We start from the raw sequence: 20,496 nt of genomic DNA on the forward strand, positions 1-20,496 counted from the left end.
GACATAAGTGGGCATGCTAGATATCATTGAATATGACGCTTTTTGGCATTTCCTTCTTAAAACCACACCTTTAGAAAAACGGCTAAGAAGCTCTTGGCAAAGAAATGTATCTATCGAAACTAAACTGGAAACTGCAACCTAAACAGCTGACCAAAGTTCATATATATGATTTGAATGTGAAAACTGGGAGCGGTTTTGGTTCATCAGGATTGGCTTTGGCATGTAAAGAATGTTTCACTTTGATATTGTTCACTGCTCAAGAATATCTTGTTACATCCTTGCAAAATCTGGTCCTATGCATAAAATATGGCTCCATGGAACTTATGGTTCTTTACGACTATCTTTATAATACATAAATCTCAGTTGATGAAAATTTATTATAAATAAAAACAAAATATTATTGATAGATAATAACCCATAGTACAGGAGACAGATATAACAACAAGTACATATCCCACTACATTCATATTCTTACTCCAATCATTTACTCATGCATTTACTTTTACCTTTTCTAACAGCTCCCCGTCATCGGTACAAGCACTTATTATGAAAATAAACAGTCTTGTCGAAACTCTGCATTTTCCCTCCAAACGGTATTCCACACAAGCTATTGTAACTCACGTTCAACCTAGACAACTCCAAACCCTTGATTTCTTCAGGGATTGCACCAAAGATTTTGTTATGTGATAAATCCAACGCAATCAAACTCTTTGGAAACTTGACCTTTGATAAATCAAACTCGAATTGGTTCCACGACAAGTCCATATAGTCTATCACATTATGGCTTGGATTAAAGAGTACAGATGCATCCCCATCAAAGTTGTTCCTCGACAAGTCAATCCTTCCATAATCCATAGCACCTAAAGATTTTGGAATTGTTCCCGAGAGCTGATTGTGAGACAAGAACAATTGAGGTATAATAGGTCCAGGAAATCTCCCAAAAGTTTCAGGAACTAAACCCGTGAGTTTGTTGTTAGACAAGTCAATGGATTTAACATATTTTAGTTCAGAGAGATTGGGTGGAATGGAGCCGGAGAATTGATTAGAAGAGAGGTCGAGGAACTTGAGGTTCCTAAGTTGGTTAAGGAAGTCGGGAATTGGACCTGAGAGACTCAAATAGGTGAGATCTAGTATAATGAGATGCTTTAACTTTGTGATAGATGGTGGGATTGAACCCGTGATATTCCTAAGTTTCTGAAAAGTTAGAGATTCAAGATAAGTAAGATCACCTACTGAGGATGGAATTTGGCCAGAGATTTCACCTTGAGACAAGCTGAGTTCGTTGATACGGTTGGTCTCACTATCACATGCGACTCCGTTCCAGTTGCAACAGTCTGTATCCGGAACCCATGTAGCTAGATGAGAAGGGTTGTTTAGATACTTCTTAATATTCATTAGAGCTTCATAGTCACTAGGATTGCATTTTCCTAAAGCAGCAGCATGAGAAGGTAATATTAGAGTAGCAGTAGCTAAAAAGAGAAGAAAGAGCGAGCAATAGAGAGGGAAAGAGTGTTGGATCTTCATGGCGTTTTGGCTTTGTTTTCGTATATGTTGTGAAGAAGAACTGAGCAGAATGGAGTTATATTTATAGCACCAGCCAGTTTGACACACATACAGTTTGCACATGTATTTGCATGGTTTCACTTCTGAACCATCGTATGGGCTATCACTTTATCAGCGTTCCACGTCGATACTCGATAATTGCACTAAAATAATAGTTTGGGTTTCATACATTGTCCATTTTCACCAACCGTAGGCCAATGCCTCATGTCTCAACTCTATAGTTCCAAATCAAAGTTCTCGTGCATTATTGTGAAAAACAACATTTTTATAGGCCATTTTAATTTGTACTAAATGTACTTCTTTGATTTTGAACTCCATCATTTAGGTAAGGTATGGATGGCTGTTGAGACTGAGAATCTTTGGCATTCACTGTTCGTTTAATTTCAACCAATCATTACATTACCGTCCCATATTTTTCACTTCTAGTAGTGCGATGCTTATCAAGTTCTTTAGGCGTGAAAACTATTGTGCTTCTCATATTTAAATATGTCTACCACAATCGTATTTTTCTCATTCGTCATATCTATTAGTTTGTCAAAAAAAATAGATCTATTTGCATGGGTACTATACAAATTTAATTCACAAAATTCTTGATTTTGATAATAGCTCAGACGAGAAGACGTAATATTAACTTTGAATATCATTCAAAGATATGCAAAACTCATTATTGCTCGAGGTTTGTATAACTCCGAAGCGCAAATAAAGCACGCAGCTCTCAGTATTGTTGTCACAATGTATACACGGTGCAAATTTTACATTAGTTTTCTAAAGCTCGTTGATACATATAATTATTATGCATTGTCGTAAAGCTCGCAAAAGCTTACACTTAAGGGCGCAAAATTTTGCGACATTCCTTATTATTGCTTGCCGTTACATTTTATATGGCGCATATGTTTTCTCTAAAGTAAAACCAAAATATATACCACAAAATCTGTCTTGAAGTGATGAAGGAGATAATTTTGTACGCTTGCAAAAGTGATGCCGAAAAATCTTCCAACCGTTTGGCTTAATGACGAAAATAACAAAAACTGCAAAAATCAAATATTTGGGTAAATTCGAAAATTAAATAATACCGCATATATGTGACATTTGTTATACATGTCAATTTTGGATACTTCTTCTTATACTTCAAGAATGATTATTTATTCCATAGAATATGAAGAATAAAGACAATTAAGGGACGGATAAAATCAATTCCTGGATGAAAAAGACATTTAAAATTTGATATTGTCTTTTTTACCAGTGGACGTTTAACTCATTTTTCCAAATTATAAAGGAAAAAAAAGAAGGAAAAAAAAAGAACAAGCTAGATACACGTAATCAGAAAACATAGAATAAAAGCAAGGATTAAAAAGAATTATTATTTTCCTCATTGTTAGCTCCCATACCGATTATCGTAGCACAATTTGTGCTGAAAATTGATAACGTGTTGTGATTTCCTTATGATCAATTGAACTGTCAATGCTAAGCTACCAACTATATTGCAGTTATGCAGATAGAGATGAGTTAAAGTTCTTTTGTTTTTTTGGGGCGTTAACTTGTATACCCGTATATATGTTAAGATTCACTAAAACAACAATTTTTTGTATTGGAAATAATTTTTTTTTTTGTTTTATTGCATTGAAAACATGAATTTTTTGCATTGGGAATAAGATTTGTTGTTTTTAGTACAACAAAAACCAATTCGTAGTAGAACAAGACAAAAAACACACAATTTCCAATGAAATAAAATAATTCTTTAATAGACCTTAACATATATACGATATACAAGTTAACAAAATCCTTTTTATATACCCCGCAAAAACACTAACGGTACCCCTATTAGTTAGTTATGATAGTTATAATTATGTTAAGATGAAATTCCTAAAATTATCTGAAATTTTTTATACGTATACCCCCTATCTGTTTTTACAACTTCTTAAGTGAAAAAGGTTTGTCATATGATCGTAAAGACGAACATTTTTAGACATTTTTAGACTAAAACGCATCGGTGGCGCAATTAGTCTTCACTTGTTTCTTGCACTAACACCACCAATATAGTACATCAAGAGATCATAATTAAATTGGATTTCCATCGTACCCATTTTGGCTCTACATGAACTGATTAATTGCATATGTAGATGATTGCATATAGTCTGACTCTGTTGTATTGATCCTAATAATGGATTCGATTTGGTGGCTTTAGCATGAAAGCAAGGATCGAATCCATGGATTCTACCCAAAAACAATAGATCCAAAACAAAGACATTAAAGTTCCACACCTCCAATTATCATGAAAACTTGAAAAACCCCATTTATCTCTAATTCGATCCAATTAAAAAATAATGTAGACCTCATATTGATTAAAAGTTATTGAATTAGATTATTTTGATTCGAATTCTGATCAATTCTTATAAGTTGATTAGGTTTTGTTTAGTTTAGTTGATTTTATCTCTGTATAAGGTTAGATGTTTATGGTTTTGCTATCCAGAAGAAGAAGACTAGGAGTATTGTTAATTTTATTTATTTTGTGATCCAAGTCCAACATCATAAATGAGACAAACGGAAGAAGAGAATGAGAAAGATAGAAACGACGAGTTTATTTAGGGTTATGTTATATGATTTTTCTTGGCTAGAAGAAGAAGATCTATGGGTAAATCAAGATAAAACTAGAGTTTGTGGATAAGGCTGAGGAGATTTAAGAACGATTAGGCTTTTTAAGTTGGAGGATCATCTGTGAAGAGAAGAAGGAAACATGTGTTCTGTTTTTCTGTACTAGCATCAAATAGAGGATCAAAAGCAATCCCTGCACTCGGGTATTCATGCACTTCTATGCGATTCTCAATTACTGGATCTACGATCGTGTCAACGGTTTCTTATAAATGCCGAAATTGAGAATAATGGAACCAATAATGATGATTCGAACAACCCTGTGGTTGTTGATAAAGGGAAAACCACCTTTGCACTTCAAGGCTATGAGGGGATTGCTACTGAAACCATTAAGGAAACTGAGACTTCAATTGTTGTTGCTTCAGTGACGGAAGAAGCCGAACCACGAGTGGAAGAAACTGGGGTCGGGGGCATACGAACTTGACAGATTTGATGGGGTAGATAGATAAACTTTGAGGGTAGATAGATAAAGGGGTACCACTAGTGTTTTTGTGGGTATATAGAAGAAGACCCTTTTTCTTTTACGGAAAATGGGTTATTTGTCCAAGTATTTTTAAAACACGGTTCTAATGGACGAGTAAAAATTAGTATGGGTGAAATGGACACAAAAAAATAGCAAGGATGATACTGGATTCATCCTGGCTTAAACTTAAAAAATAGCGAGGATGAAACTGGATGCATCTTGTATAAATTAAAAATAAGAAAAAATATTTGAAAATGGGCAGGATGAAACTGTTTACATCCTGGTTATTTTTATATTTTTGTCCATTTAAACAGGATCAAAATCTAGATGTCTTTTTCACCCAGAAATTGTTGATGTTAATCTTTTTAACCAATTTTGTGTTTTTTTTACGGTTAAAATTTATTCATTACGAAACCGAACTTACATATTTGGAAGATAGAGTCGAGTTAAAGTTCAATCGGCAAGCAACTGTCGCTAACAATACAGTGAGAGTAAAATGGACGGTTAGAGAGAAAATGGAATTTTATTCCTTTCCATATATATTCACTTTTCTAAAATTTCTCGACAACTTATGCAATTTAGAGCAACTGCAGTGGTGCGATCAAAACCAAAGATCAAAGATCAAAAAAAAGACCAAAATTTGGGTTTAGTCCGTGTTGTGACGCAACGGTACATGATTAAAATTTCGTCAGGCGGACTTTAAAAGTCCGCCCCATTTTTTTTTTGTAAAATTTCATCAGGCGGACTTTAAAAGTCCGCCCCATTTTTTGTAAATTTCATCAGGCGGACTTTAAAAGTCCGCCCCATTAAAATTTCATCAGGCGGACTTTAAAAGTCCGCCCCATTCTTTATAACTTTCATCAGGCGGACTTTAAAAGTCCGCCTCATTCTTTCTTTTTTTATTTAATTAAAATTTCATCGGGCGTAATTTAAATCTCCGCCCGTTAACAAGCGTACTTTAAATTTACGCCCAGCAACAAGCGTACTTTAAATTTACGCCCGACTATATTAGAATTTGGGATTTGGTCGCGACCATATTTGGTCTGGAATTTGATCTTTGGTTGGGATTTGATCTTTACTCTGTCCCACTGTGTTACGATCTCATCCCAAATTTTTGGTTATACTCGCCCACTGTGGATGCTCTTACCACGCTCGATGTTTATCGGTTGCCGTAGATAATAAACAACTTTATCTAGTTACTTTGACCAGTCAAATGGCGGGTCAGCCATATACACAATACCGACTTCATACGACGGATAGGAGTTTTGAACATTAATTTTGCCTAGAAATGTTTCTATAGCTATGGCTTAGCATATACACTAGCCTGAATCCATCGGGAGAGAGAGACTACCTTCATTTTTTCAAAGCCCCGTTCCTTGTGACGGATGTTTTGTTGGCGACATCTCTCTTAGCGATATATTTGTAGTCTACTAGGTTTACTAGGTTTTACGGTTTACTAGTTCTTTCCTAGTTTTAGTCTTACGTAAATATAGTCATATTCCTAAAATATCTCTATTTGTTGTAACTTCTTAGTTAATTCCTATGTAATCTAATTCTTATATATATCAATAAGAATAAACAAAATATTCACAGTTGTGAATCCATTAAACTCTGTCTCCTAAAATCTATTATGGTATCTTCGTGCTAGGTATTTCTCTCCAAACAAAAAAAAAAAAAACGAGTTTTTTTTTCTTTCCAGAAACAAGTTCTCTTCACAACTGCCGTGAAGTTTCTTCTCCAGGGCTAAGACTCTCCCGGCATCAGCTGTCATCCAAGCCAATCTTGCTTCAACAACAGCAATCGATTTTCTCTATTCATCGCTTCCAATGGGTGATATCTCTGATCCAACTGTAAACACCAACAACACAAACACTGGTATTGTTGATTCTAACCCTCACCTTCATCCTTCTAGTCCTTACTACGTTCATCCGGCAGACAATCCTACTACTATTCTCTATCAACCAGTTCTCACAAGTGAAAACTATGCCACTTGGGTTCGTGGTTTCCGTAAGGCTTTGAGTGCCAAGGCCAAACTAGGCTACATCGATGGCACAATTGTTAAGCCAGACATTCCAGCTGATATACCGTACTGGCAACGCTGTGATGATCTTGTTGGCAGTTGGGTTTGTAATTCCTGTGAACCAGAAATTGGTCGTAGTGTAATGTCTTTCGACACTGCTCATGAGATGTGGATGGACTTGAAGAGTCGTTTTGCTCAGTCCAATGCCACAAAATTATATACAATCAAGCAATCGATTTCAACCTTGAAACAGGAGCATCATTCGGTTGCTCAATACTACACCCAGCTCAAAACTCTTTGGGATCAATTGGATTCTTTTCGGCCTCCAACACCATGTATTTGCCATGCTGGTAAGTCTATTATTGAACACCATAATCAAGATCGTGCTATGGAGTTTTTACAGGGGCTTCAAGATCGTTTCTCTGCCTTGCGAAGCCAACTCCTAGTCACTGAACCATTGCCATCGGCTGCTAAGTTGTACAACCTCGTACGCCAAGAAGAAGAGCAACAAGGAATAAATTCTGCTGCTGTTCCACTAATTGAATCGGCTGCTTTGAATGCTTCTCACACAGACGCAAGACCACAGCGTCATTCCTCGCACTTCCGTCCAGTCCCTGGGAATCAATCCTATGGCAACAAACGACCTCGACCTTTTTGTGATCACTGTAATCGACATGGTCACACACGCCAGGTCTGTTGGAAGCTTCACGGCTATCCCAATGGCTCTTCCAACGCTGCTTCCCACAACTCTCACGTTGCTGCTGCTGTCCACACTGCTGCTCCCAATGCTCTAGCCTCCGTTGCTGTACCTGCTGCTCCAATGGCCCCATCGATCACTCCTGAGCAGTACGCTCAGCTGCTTCACCTACTGAACCCGAACAGCAACAGTGATGTGTCTTCTCCAGCAGCAACCTGTGCAGGTACGGTCTCTACTGCCATGTTGCCTTCCTTCCCACATGTATTTACTTGTTCTTTGTCTACCTGGATTATCGACAGTGGTGCAACGCACCATATATGCTCTTCTATATCATCTTTCACCACTTATGAGGTGGTTGATAAACCAATTGAAGTACAATTGCCAGATGGATCGTTACCTCTGTGAGCCATATTGGAAATATTGATTTATCCCCAGCAATCAAATTAATTGATGTTCTTCATGTTCCCAGTTTTAAATTCAATCTCATATCGGTTAGTCAACTAACCAAAAAACCAAGTGTTGTATTAAATTTTCTCATGACTCATGTGTCTTCCAGGACCTTCAAACGAACAAGGAGATTGGATGGAGTAGGCGCATTGCGGGCCTATATCATTTTAGCTTACGTCCTTCTGTTTTCTCTTTTATTGCAAATAAGAAGCCAATGGATATATGGCATTGCCGATTAGGCCATCCCAGCGAGGATTGTTTTCGTTTCTTATATCGTACTTTTGATTGCATTGATTCTAAAAATCACTCTTGTATTGTGTGTCCCTTGTCTAAACAAACAAGGTTACCATTTAATAAAAGTAGTTCTACATCTTCTTATGCTTCCAGCTAATTCATGCTGATATTTGGGGGCCATTTTCCGTAGCATCTTCTACGGGTGCCAGATATTTTCTCACTTTTAGTTGATTACACTCGATGCACTTGGGTTTATCTCATGGTTGTAAAATCCGAGACTCTCACATGTCTACAAAATTTTTCCAATTTGGAATCCGACAATATGGACACAAGATTGCTACCATAACTTCTGGGAATCATACTAAATTCATTCCTCAACTTCAAACTTTTCGTTCGGATAATGGTTCTGAATTTAAATCTAAAACACTACAATCTTGGTTTCATCAGAATGGTATTTTGCATCAAACAAGTTGTGTCTACACGCCCCAACAAAATGGCATTGTCGAACGTAAACATAGACATCTTCTCAATGTAGCTCGTGCCTTACGTTTTCAGTCTAATGTTCCTTTGAATTTTTGGGGTGAATGCATATTAACTGCGGCATATTTAATCAACAAAATGCCAACCCCAGTTTTATCACATAAATCTCCTCATGAAATGTTATTATCCACATTACCGTCTTATTCTCATTTACGGATTTTTGGTTGTCTTTGTTTTGGACGCAACCCACGTCCATCTCACAAATTTGACGCTCGTGCTAGATCGGGCATTTTTGTTGGCTATCCTTATAATCAGAAAGGCTATAAAATATATGACCTTGAATCCAAGACAATTTACACATCCAGAGATGTTGTATTTCATGAAACTATTTTTCCATTTCATGATATCAGTTCTCTTCCGCAATCAACTATCACTCCCATGATCGCGACTCTGATATTGCTTTCTATGACTCCATTTTACTTCCACATGGAGATAACTCTACACAAAAATCTGTTATTTCACCGCCGTCACCTGTCCCAATGGCACAGGATTCTTCTATAAATCCTCGGCCTATCTTCACTAATGCCGAGATGACATCCTCTCGTTTGCAAACTGGAAATAATTCTTCTGACCTTTCCCATTGCACTCATCTTCACCAATTTCCCCTGCTACGGATATATCATCATCACGGCCAATTCGCACAAAGTCCGCTCCTTCGTACTTGAAGGATATCACTGCACTATTCCAAAATGCAATTCCACTTCAGTTTATCCAATGACTGAATATTTGTCATTTGATAAATTTTCTCCTACTCATAAAGCTTTCCTCGCTAATGTAATTCTTACGGAGGAACCCAAAACATACTCACAGGCCAAGCTATGCCCTAAATGGAGAGCAGCTATGGCCAAAGAAATTCTTGCTCTACAAGCCAATGACACTTGGATTCAGGTTGATCTTCCACCGGGTAAAGTGGCAATAGGCTGTAAATGGGTGTTTAAAATTAAATTTAATGCAGATGGTTCAATAGAACGATATAAAGCTCGCTTAGTGGCAAAAGGATATACCCAACAAGAAGGAATTGATTTTTATGATACTTTTGCTCTGTTGCTAAACTCGTCACAATGCGTGTGCTATTATCCATTGCTGCCATTCGAGGCTGGTCTCTCCATCAACTTGATGTCAATAATGCATTTTCAAGGAGATCTTGATGAAGAAATTTACATGAAATTACCACCTGGTTTAGGTTCTGAGGGCCACTCCAAAGTTCTTCGATTAAAAAAATCTTTATATGGGCTGAAGCAAGCTTCTAGGCAATGGTTTGCCAAATTTTCTTCGGTGTTACTTGCTGAAGGTTTTCAAAAATCATTATGTGATAATTCTCTCTTCACATATCATAAAGGCAACACATCCATTTTTGTCCTTATTTATGTAGATGATATAATTATCACTGGTACTGATAATATTTTCATCACTTCTCTCAAATCAAGACTTGCGTCCTATTTCTCAATCAAAGATTTAGGAAAATTACAATACTTCTTGGGCATAGAAGTTTCTCGTTCTTCCAAAGGAATTTTCCTCTGTCAAAGGAAGTACATTCTGGATATCCTAAAGGATTCTGGACTCACTGGATCGCGCACCTCTTCGTTCCCTATGGATGCGCACCTGAAATTGACATCCGAGGCTGGTACACCTTTGCCAGATCCTAGTATTTATCGGCGCTTAATTGGTCGTCTATTATATCTTACAGTCACACGACCGGATATCACTTATGCAGTGAATTATTTAAGTCAATTTATGCAACGTCCCCATTCTTCTCATCTGGATGCTGCTAATCATGTTTTACGATACCTTAAAGGTACTATTGGTCATGGAATTTTTTTGGCCTCTTCCACTCCTTTGATACTCAAAGGATATACCGACTCTGATTGGGCATGATGTCCAATGACCCGACGATCCACTACTGTCTATCTTGTTACTATAGGTAACAGCCCAGTTTCCTGGAAATCTAAAAAGCAACCAACTGTTGCTCGTTCCTCTGCTGAGGCTGAATATCGGGCCCTTGCACATTTAACTGCAGAACTACAATGGCTTCGTTATTTGTTTCAGGATTTAAGAATTCCTTGCATTCTTCCAATAATTGTTTCTTGTGACAGTCAAGCAGCTATTCACATTGCTCAAAATCCAGTGTTCCACGAGCGGACGAAGCACATCGAAATTGATTGTTATTTTTTCCGAGAAAAACTGCTCAACGGCTTAATCAAACCACAACATCTACAGTCTTCTGAACAGCTTGCAGATTTATTCACAAAACCTTTAGGTGTCAAGCAATTTCAGCATTTGGTTAGCAAGTTGGGTATTCGATGTGGATCGACTCCTCCAACTTGAGAGGGGGTGTTAGCGATATATCTGTAGTCTACTAGGTTTACTAGGTTTCCCAGTTTACTAGTTCTTTCCTAGTTTTAGTCTTACGTAAATATAGTCATATTCCTAGAATATCTCTATTTGTTGTAACTTCTTAGTTAATTCCTATGTAATCTAATTCCTATATATATCAATAAGAATAAACAAAATATTCACAGTTGTGAATCCATTAAACTCTGTCTCCAAAAATCTATTAATCTCAAGTTATGTTAAGATCATTTTGCATTTCAGATCACTTTTATGTGCTGCTTAATAATCTGGTTATAGTACGAATGAATCAGAAAATGGGTCGTATATCCAAATATTTTTAAAACATGATTGTAATGGACGAGTAAAAATTAGTATGGGTGAAATGGACACAAAAAAAATAACAAGAATGAAACTGGATTTATTCTGACTTAAACTTAAAAAAGAACGAGGGTGAAACTGGATGCATCTTGATGTAAATTAAAAATAAGAAAAAGTATTTGAAAATGGGCAGGATGAAATTGTTTACATCCTGACTATTTTTACAATCTCGTCCATTTAAACAGTATCAAATTTTACATGTCTTTTTCACCCAGGAGTTGCTGATTTTAGTCTTTTAAACCAATTTTGTGATGAATTTTGTTATATCTTCCATTTCTTTCAACAACTGTGTCGTCTGTACTGCTGTAATTGATAACAGGTGTGGTATGGGTGCCATATACTTACTAGTACGTACGACAAGTGCATGCCATGTCTTTACCAGATGAAATGTTTTTTATGTTTGTTTTGTTGCGCATCATACATTTTCTGATCGCTTGATATTGAAAGTCTATGTAGGTAGATTAGGATATGATGATCCGTGCCATGACGGCACGGGATTTAATTTGTTCCTGGTGTTGCTGAACGATTGTTTCTTATCGTATTTCGACATATGTCCTGTTAAATCTAACTCCAGTGTTATTACATTGTGTCATTTTTTTCCTAGATGAAGCATACTTAATTAAATTTGTTTTCAATGCATATTTTTAAATTAATAATTAACCAAAAATATGTAAAGCTCTAATAAATGGCGGAATTGTGGAATTTTACGTAAATATTTGTAAAATATGGAAGCATTAAAATTGAACGACAACAATTTTTACATGACTACTACCCCATATTATTCCAATACCGTTACAAAGTTCTTTGAAACTTTGGAACAGAAGTTCTAAAATTGTATACATGGAGAAAAAGAATATAAGAGGTGGTGCATATGCTGGTTTTCATGTTCCCAAAATCCAACATGTCGCGGTTCCATACACGCTTTTTCAATTTTGAGTATGCATACAAAAATATAGGATTAACATCTAACTTACTTCAGAAACCAAAGAGAATACATGTACACACACCATTTTGTACATAACCTTGAAAGGAACATTAATGCTTGATGACTACATAAGACCAAATTTAACCTATATCTAACCAACTATTTAAGATAACCCATTTAGAATGATTGCCGATATCTGTATAAGTGGATTGTTGTTAGGAAAATCTTTTATCGAGATCAACATGCCAACGATCAAACGGAAAAAATTATTTGCAAAAGCATGAGTTCCAATAGTTCACCTGTATAAATTGAGAAAAATATCAGTTCCACATTATATTAAAAATACATGAAATTTAATAGCTTATTTAAAAGAGTAGCTTGATGTGAGACTGTTGCAATGACCAAATGCAAGAGAAATTAATTTTTAATATAAGATGGTAGTGTTGTTGGTGTTCCAAATTTTCTCCAGTTGCATATCCATATTCATTATGAAATAGTGTTACAAATTAACTTTTATAGGGAAAGATTGTGCCTAAGGAAGTTCTTCATGGCTATCGTACAGGCTTTCTAATTTGTTACAATATCAAAATAAATTACTCTGCATAATTGATTTCAAACGACTAATTTATAAGAAAGTGATACACTAACTCAACATGATTTTATCCCGATTGAATCATAGGAACTTCAGAATAAAAAAAAGGGTAGGGAACTAAGTACGATATTGGAAAGAGATGTAAGATTTAGTTATAGTCTCATTAATTAACACGACACATGCTACCATCTATTTTTTTCATCCATCATTTTACCGTGAACATAAATCATCAAGCAACTGATTACTGATTTTATTCCCTAACAAAATTGAATTTTTATTGAACCAACCGACGTTCGGCACCACAATCTCAATTCATATTCTATGTTTCTATTGGACACTACCAACATATTTTTCACAAAATATTTTCTAGCTTTTCCTTTTTCAGCGAATTCACAACAAACAGATTTCACATACTGATATCGGTATAATTATCAGGTAACATACTAATAACACAAACTCTGACTTTCAGTTATCTTGTCAAAATTGAAATATAGAGACTGTTGCAAGAATCAATGTGTTGGGTGTTGGATCTCTAATAACAAAATATCATATTTAGAAGTACATGCATAAAGAGTTAAAAGAGCCAAATAATATGAGAAAACTTACAATTCTACAACCTCCTTGTTCATGTCAACATCTGTAGACCTTCTGTCAAAGCATTCACGTAATTGATAATTTACATTTTCTCCAACCTCTGTGGTGTTATACAAAACTGAGCTTAAAACTTATTGAGAATTGTACGAACTGAACATATAGTAGGTCCCTGGAAAAAAATATTGAACTATTATACTTCATCCAAGCTCAAATATTGGTATTAAGGGTCCAAAAGTAGCTTGTAGTGAGACCAACAATACAGAAACGCGAATAAACCTTTCACCCGACCGTATATATATCTAGCAAACGAATCTGGCCTTCCACAAACCCTCTAAATAACATGTTAATAAGAACAATATCCTATATTATACTTCGTGAACATTGTTACAATGGACTCTAGCAGTGCTAAATTCATCCGGAATTAATACGTAATGAAAAGATTTTTACCAAAACTCAATGTATATAATCAAATATTGGTATTTACCTCGACAAAGAAAACCAACCTGTGTCCCTTCTCCCTTGCTTTAGGTGGTATTTCATCTCCGAAAAAGTTTCGATGAACCTGCAAATTTGAAAAATTGGAATGATAATAGAGCAAAATGCAAAGGCAAGATTTTAAAATATTTTATAAACTAATCTAAAATTCAAAAATTAAACCAGATCTTACTCAAGTAAAAAAAGGACTAAAATCATCACATACCCACTAGAACAACAAATACAACAAAAGAAAAACAGCCAAAAGACTCCAACTTACCAATACAACAAAAATGGACCAAAGGTTGTAAATCCAAGAGTGCCAAAGTAAACGAAGAACAACAAAGTAAGACTAATTTATAAATGTTTGAAACGTCATTTTTGTTAAATCAAAATAAGAAAATCAAAGAACCTAATCTACCAGTTGGATCGCCTCTATAATTATTCACATTATAATATAATACCTTAAAATGATTTGTGCAGTTGGATACATAAAATGTCTATTTATTGGTATTTGGTTCGTAGAATCAACTTCGATTTGACCATATTCGAAGTCTACAAAAAGTGAAAAATTTTGGGTTAGCTAAATACGGCAAGATTGCTATAAACAAAAAAAGAAGCACGATGAACTAAAAGCTAATTCAACCGGTAGTGCTCACGTATTAACAATTCAAGTGAGACTTGGAAATCATACCAAAAAGTAAATTTACAAGATTAACAATAAAATATAGAACTTGAAAAATAATCAACCTTTATATTTCTTGTTAAGAGGAAGTGGGATGCACAAAATCAAATTCAAACAAAACTTAATAATCTAAAATAAAATTAATTGGGAGAAAATAAAAATATTCACCATACAAATTTAAAAATGAAATTCTAATTCAGAGAACAGAGAGAAATACAAACATTAAGTCGAAGACGCTGCAGCTACTGCGCTTTAAAACCATTTGATAAATTTAATGAGCGTTAATCTAATCTTTACACAAATTAACCCTAAAACCACAAAATAAAAATAAAAAATCTGAAACATTTCTCAATAACTCAAATTAAAAAACACCAATTGGATGAAAAGAAATTTAGATGAAAATTGATAAACTATAAAAAAAAACTATAAGAAAACAAATATAATAACAAACGATCTTTTCAATATCCAGCGGATGATAAAGAGATCTTCTTTGGTAGAAATATTTTACACATGGAGAAATTGAAATATTATGGGCATAAGAAGATCTTTTGATTTATTTATTTTTTGATGAAAAAAAAAATACGATGAAGAAGAAAAAAAATGAAAAAGATGAAAGAAAATAATCAAATTTTTTTTGAAGCATGAATTAAGAGGGAGTTTAATTTACAATAAAAAAACGGTTTCACATTGAATGTGAAGAATAACTTCAAATAAATGACACTGGGAGGGTGAAGTGGAGTTTGAAATATGTGGCTCGATCTGGACCCTTGGAAATGTAGATTGAAAATCTTAAATCAGTGTCTCAATATTAATCCTTCGTTATATGCTAAAAATATTAATTGAAAAACAAAAACATATGACTCAATCTGAACCGTCCTTTATGTGTCTGAAATGTAAAGAGCCGTCCATATGAAAAAACACCATTGCCCTTTATAATATAGATTCATCCAAGCATTACCCTTAAGGTGGCTGCAGAGCTTGGAGAGAGAGAGAGAGAGAGAGAGGGGAGCAGGAAATTCAATTCAGATTGTTGCTGGGTATGCTAAAATTCTAGTGTATGCTTGCAGGATGTTTTGGTGGTCTAACGTTTATTTAGACTTTAGAGTTAGTATGAATACTGCATAAATGGATTGTATTGTAATAAAATCTCTATATAAACACACCTCATAACTTTCACCTGCTATCTAATCTAAGCATCATTTCCTATCTATCACGTACCACCGTTGAAACTTGCCCAATGCAATTGAGATATGGCACCACACCACCACCCCATGACAATTAATATATGCCATCCGTACCAAGATCAATCACACATATAATTCTCTTAAAGATTCTTGGTCGATCTCGGTTTGCAGTCAACATCCGTTGTATCCAAGTTATATACATACACGAGATTAAATGTGATTAATTAGGATGGATTTATAAGGAATATTTTCTTATTAATGGCAGCGTAAACTATCTGGTAATTCATCTATAAATTGTGAATACGAATTTTTCATCTTCACTCATCGAGGAAGATACCCACACACTAATCAGTTCATCAATCCTTGGTTTTAAGTAAAGTAAAGCAAACAATGGCAGCAAGGTCTCCCTTAGGCATAGTACTAGTTTTGATCAGCTATTGTTCTTTGGTAACTGCACTTAGTGGCACGGCAACCTTTTATAATAAATACGTTCGTAAGTAAACTTATCGCTCTCTTTCCCACACCGTCTCTCCGGTGTCGAGGGTCATTGGACCAGACAAATGTATCTGTGTCACACTAGAAAATTTCACGTTAAACTTACTGACAAATTTTAAACTGAATATGCAGCTTCGTATTGCTATGGGAACAAAAATCAGGGTGTGATGATTGCGGCAGCCAGTGATGCATTGGGGAACAAAGACGCTGCTTGTGGACATATCTACAATGTTACCTGTGTGGGTCCCACTAATGCGGTCCCACATCCTTGTACGCGTACACCTACAGTGACAGTGAAAATCGTTGACTATTGTCCTGGATGCGGAGGAACCATTGACTTATCTGCAGTAGCATTTGCCAAGATTGCTAATTCTGTAGCTGGTGTCATCAAGATCGAATACAATAGGTATACAAATTGTATGATTTTTTGATCTTGACCACGACCTATCCAAATCAAAACTTAATTACAAGATAAGCACCTTGAGTTCAGAGACACCTCAATGTTTTCCTTGCCTAATTTGCTTATACTCTCGTTATTTGATCTTGCAGGATAAAATAAACAAAGAAGAATGGGAAGTACGGGATATGCACAGTGCTGGTGCTTTAGAGAATGTTTTACAAAGAAATAAATGGTCGAGTGGCCTGTAATACGATTGGCAGTATTGTATTCTTTTTTCAATATGACAGACACCATTGGCAATAATAAAATGATGAGCAAAAATCTTTTCAGCTGAGCAAAAACAATCGAAACATGCATGCAGAGTCCGCGAAAACACGATAATCCAACTAGAATCCAGGAGAAAAGTAACAAATAAACGATCAAGACAATTAATCTCAAGAAGAGTTATAAACAAAAACGATATTTTCATTAACGAGCCAAACCAAAGCTAAAATGAAAGTTACAATGAGCATGCATGGCTTATATAACCTTTCATTCATTAACCTAGAAAAACCTAGATATTACTAAAATTACTAAAAAAAACAATACCAATATAATCAAGAAACAAGGGAAATTACTGGCTTAACAAACGAACCAGTCCCGACTTAATTCATTAGATGCAATGAAGGTTAAAAGCATGGCTAATGCACTACCCTTGCGGTCGTTAATAAGGATCCCCCCACCGTTACTTTTGGTATGGGTGGCATTACCATGACTCCCGACGGTGCAGACACCAGTGCAACCGCTGCTGCCTTTTTGACCACTTTTAGTACTGCTGCTTTCACCACCACTTTCGCTGCCGCTTTCACTACCACTACTGCCGCTTTCGCCACCACTTCCGTGACCGCTGCTACTGCTACCACCTCCAACAGCACCATGGCCACCTCCTCCTGCACTTCCTCCTCCACTTCCACCTGCACTTCCTCCTCCACCTGAACTTCCACCTCCACCTCCGCCTCCACTCCCACCTCCTCCTCCACCTCCACTTCCACCCGCACTGCCTTCTCTCATATATACGGTAATGTGTTTTTTCTTGCTTCCAAAATCTAGATTATTAGCTGAAACATGTGATAAGAACAAGAGGAAAAGGAAAACAAAAACTAGTTTTGGATTCATCTTGATTTTTCTTAACGGTTAAGAGAAAAAGGATCGTCTAGTGAGAATCGTATACTAATAAGATTGATACCACCCATTTATATGTATAAAATGCTGGAATTAGGTTATTTATTTGTTTAAACTTATCTTTTAGCTTGAATAAGTCAATAGTAGACTTAGTAGTACTACTGGCCAGTCCAATAGTAAGTTCCGTTTTTCATTAGGATTTCCTTCTCTCCAGGAGTTCCGTTTGCTAATGTTGCAATCCCAACTCCCACAATTTTAGATTGACCGGAATGTTGTGCGAGAAAGGCACGGCGCCTTATGAACGTAGTCAGTACTGACAAATGGGAGATGTAGCTCCCTAGTTCAGTATATGGGCCAACAAAATCAGCCCGTTTCAGTTTTCTTGCGTTATTGACCAAAAACATTACTGGGGTACCATTTTTTATCTTACCCGGTAACTAATAATTGACGGTGCTGGTAATTAATAATTCGCCTTGCCACTTTTGGCTTTATACAGTTCATATCGTCAACCCTTTGCTTGCAACCAGATTTTCAAGTAGAGATACGTCAAATGGACTCCAAGTTTCTATAGATACTAGATTTGTGCCCATTGCGTAATATACCAATTTCACTCTATTTGACTATATGTTTTCCATGAAAACATTACAATATAAGATGATTATGTAGATAAGATGATGCTCCAACTGCAGGTAATAGTGTAGAATACACGAAAAATCCTACCTGATAGCCACCAGGATATATAACAAAAGAACCGGAAAACGAACCATGAATTAGTTTGTGTATTTTTTTTTCCGTAACTACGGATTTCTATTGTTAAGCTAATTGGAGAGTTTAACTTGATTTTAATGAACAATTCTACTGAGAATATTGAGGGTTCCAGATGATTGAATTTTGTTGTAACCATGTGATTGGCTTGTGGAAGGCCACTATCCTACCATCGAAAATTGATAGGACAAATATTTGGATGATTCGTCGCCAGCACAAAGACCGTGCAATCCGTCAAGTTATCATGAATCATCTGAACAACAGGCAAAACCGCCGTCGACCTTTTATCTAATAAATGCATCCCTTCCAGAAATCGGGATTTGTTACCGGTCAAGGAAATAACAACATGGATTATGTCACTCCCCTTTCATAATGTTCTACCATGTCGTCGTTGTTCTTCTTTTTTCTTTTTTTTTTTCTTTTTTTAATTAAGGTATTCAGTTACGATGAATCAAATATTAGCCTAGCTTGAACACTGAATTAATAAGGGGCTAAAAGTGATCGAAGGTAAATAAAGATAAAGTCCAAAGAATAAGACATGGTGACTCATTTCAAAAGGGGGAGAGGACTTGGGCCAACTGAATTAAGCTCTAGCTAAAAGTTTACAATCTTTTTTAATACTTCGTACATCCCAGCTAACTGCACAAAAACAGGAGACAGTGTGTATTATCATTTATCACTACTTTGCTGATGCCCCAAGAAAATAACCTTCTCTAGCTTCAATTCTACTGCTTTTATACCTACTACATAAGAATGAACAGTAATTTGAAACCCATGCACATACTGAGATGGTTAGAAACTACAGATTACCGTAACAAGTTCGCGCCATCCAGGCATCCGCGTCAGTGATACTACATTTTATGTAGTCGAATCAATGGCCTTAACCGCCATTACAACACCACACGAAGCGCTTCCCGTAAATCCTTAACAGTGACTACTTAATGTACTCACCTACTAATAGTACAAAATACCTCGTAATTGCAATATATAATTTCCAATGAACATTTAATGCGAAGTACCAAAGTAGCAGTATCATCAGTTGAAAATCAGCCACGCAAAGCAAGCAACAATTATATATTACTTCGAGCTTTCATCAAGAGATTCTTTCCCATACCAATAATAAGTAAAGCAAAGCAAATATTCCTTTTAGCTCCCATCAAGAGATTCTTTCCCATTCCAATCACAGATTCACAGTTGAAAATTACACATAATTTTGTGACAAACTACGAAATTTATGAAAATCCAATAATCTTTGGATAACTGCTATACTCCTGTTTGAGGGTGAAAACAGTTTCTGCTGGTTTCGGTAATTTCGTGTGATGTGGGTGAGAAACAAATCTAAACCCTAAACAATGTAATGCAAGGGAGTATTTTAGATTCGAGAGATCAATTTGTACAAGTCCGGCCTAAACCAAGAAATGACCGTTCCAGGATTGCTTCGGTCACAAAGTGGAGGAGAAGGGTTGGTTTTGGGGAGGGAAGCGAAGAGAGTGTTGAGACCAGAATAGTTGATTCTGGAAAAGTAGTCGTTTTGTGACTTGTATCAGAAAGTGGGAAGCTAACAGATGGGAAATCTAGCAAACGTTTTCTGAGTGTTGTATGCTCCTGATCAGAACTTGTTGTTCGGTGGAAATAGGTAATGCCTATTTATACAAGTCGAAGTGAAACGCACTCTGGTCTCATTAAGAAATGGAAAACGGGTGAGTAAATGGGAGGAGGTGGTAACCGGTAACGCTTGGAATTGATGCTCCATAAAAGAAAGCGTTTCACCATTACTCCCTGTATCTACTAACCGCCTCATCCTTATGACACTTTCTTATAACGAGCGTAGTGTACGCCGCACGCTGTAAACCGCCAAACCAATACCCAATGAGCATCCCCCAGTTTGTAACATGTGTT

General features: G+C 36.0%; 3 protein-coding genes across 3 annotated transcripts; 1 reads left to right on the forward strand and 2 right to left on the reverse strand.

The window, feature by feature from the left end:
* Positions 1–426: 426 nt before the first annotated feature.
* On the reverse strand, positions 427–1,539 carry LOC113282826 (polygalacturonase inhibitor 1-like). The gene has a single exon (XM_026531932.1). It carries the CDS (start codon positions 1,522–1,524, stop codon positions 526–528), a length of 999 nt encoding a protein of 332 aa, XP_026387717.1. The 5' UTR covers positions 1,525–1,539; the 3' UTR covers positions 427–525.
* A 14,571-nt stretch (positions 1,540–16,110) lies between these two features.
* LOC113282828 (putative EG45-like domain containing protein 1) lies at positions 16,111–17,003 on the forward strand. The gene is made up of 3 exons (XM_026531936.1): positions 16,111–16,269; positions 16,404–16,677; positions 16,821–17,003. Exons 1-3 carry the CDS (start codon positions 16,167–16,169, stop codon positions 16,828–16,830), a joined length of 387 nt encoding a protein of 128 aa, XP_026387721.1. The 5' UTR covers positions 16,111–16,166; the 3' UTR covers positions 16,831–17,003.
* Positions 17,004–17,292: 289 nt separating this feature from the next.
* Positions 17,293–17,721, reverse strand: LOC113279657 (loricrin-like). Its single transcript, XM_026528332.1, has one exon. It carries the CDS (start codon positions 17,719–17,721, stop codon positions 17,293–17,295), a length of 429 nt encoding a protein of 142 aa, XP_026384117.1.
* Between the last annotated feature and the right edge of the window lie 2,775 nt (positions 17,722–20,496).

The sequence above is a fragment of the Papaver somniferum genome, chromosome 5, assembly GCF_003573695.1.
Source record: "Papaver somniferum cultivar HN1 chromosome 5, ASM357369v1, whole genome shotgun sequence".
Taxonomy (NCBI): domain Eukaryota; kingdom Viridiplantae; phylum Streptophyta; class Magnoliopsida; order Ranunculales; family Papaveraceae; genus Papaver; species Papaver somniferum.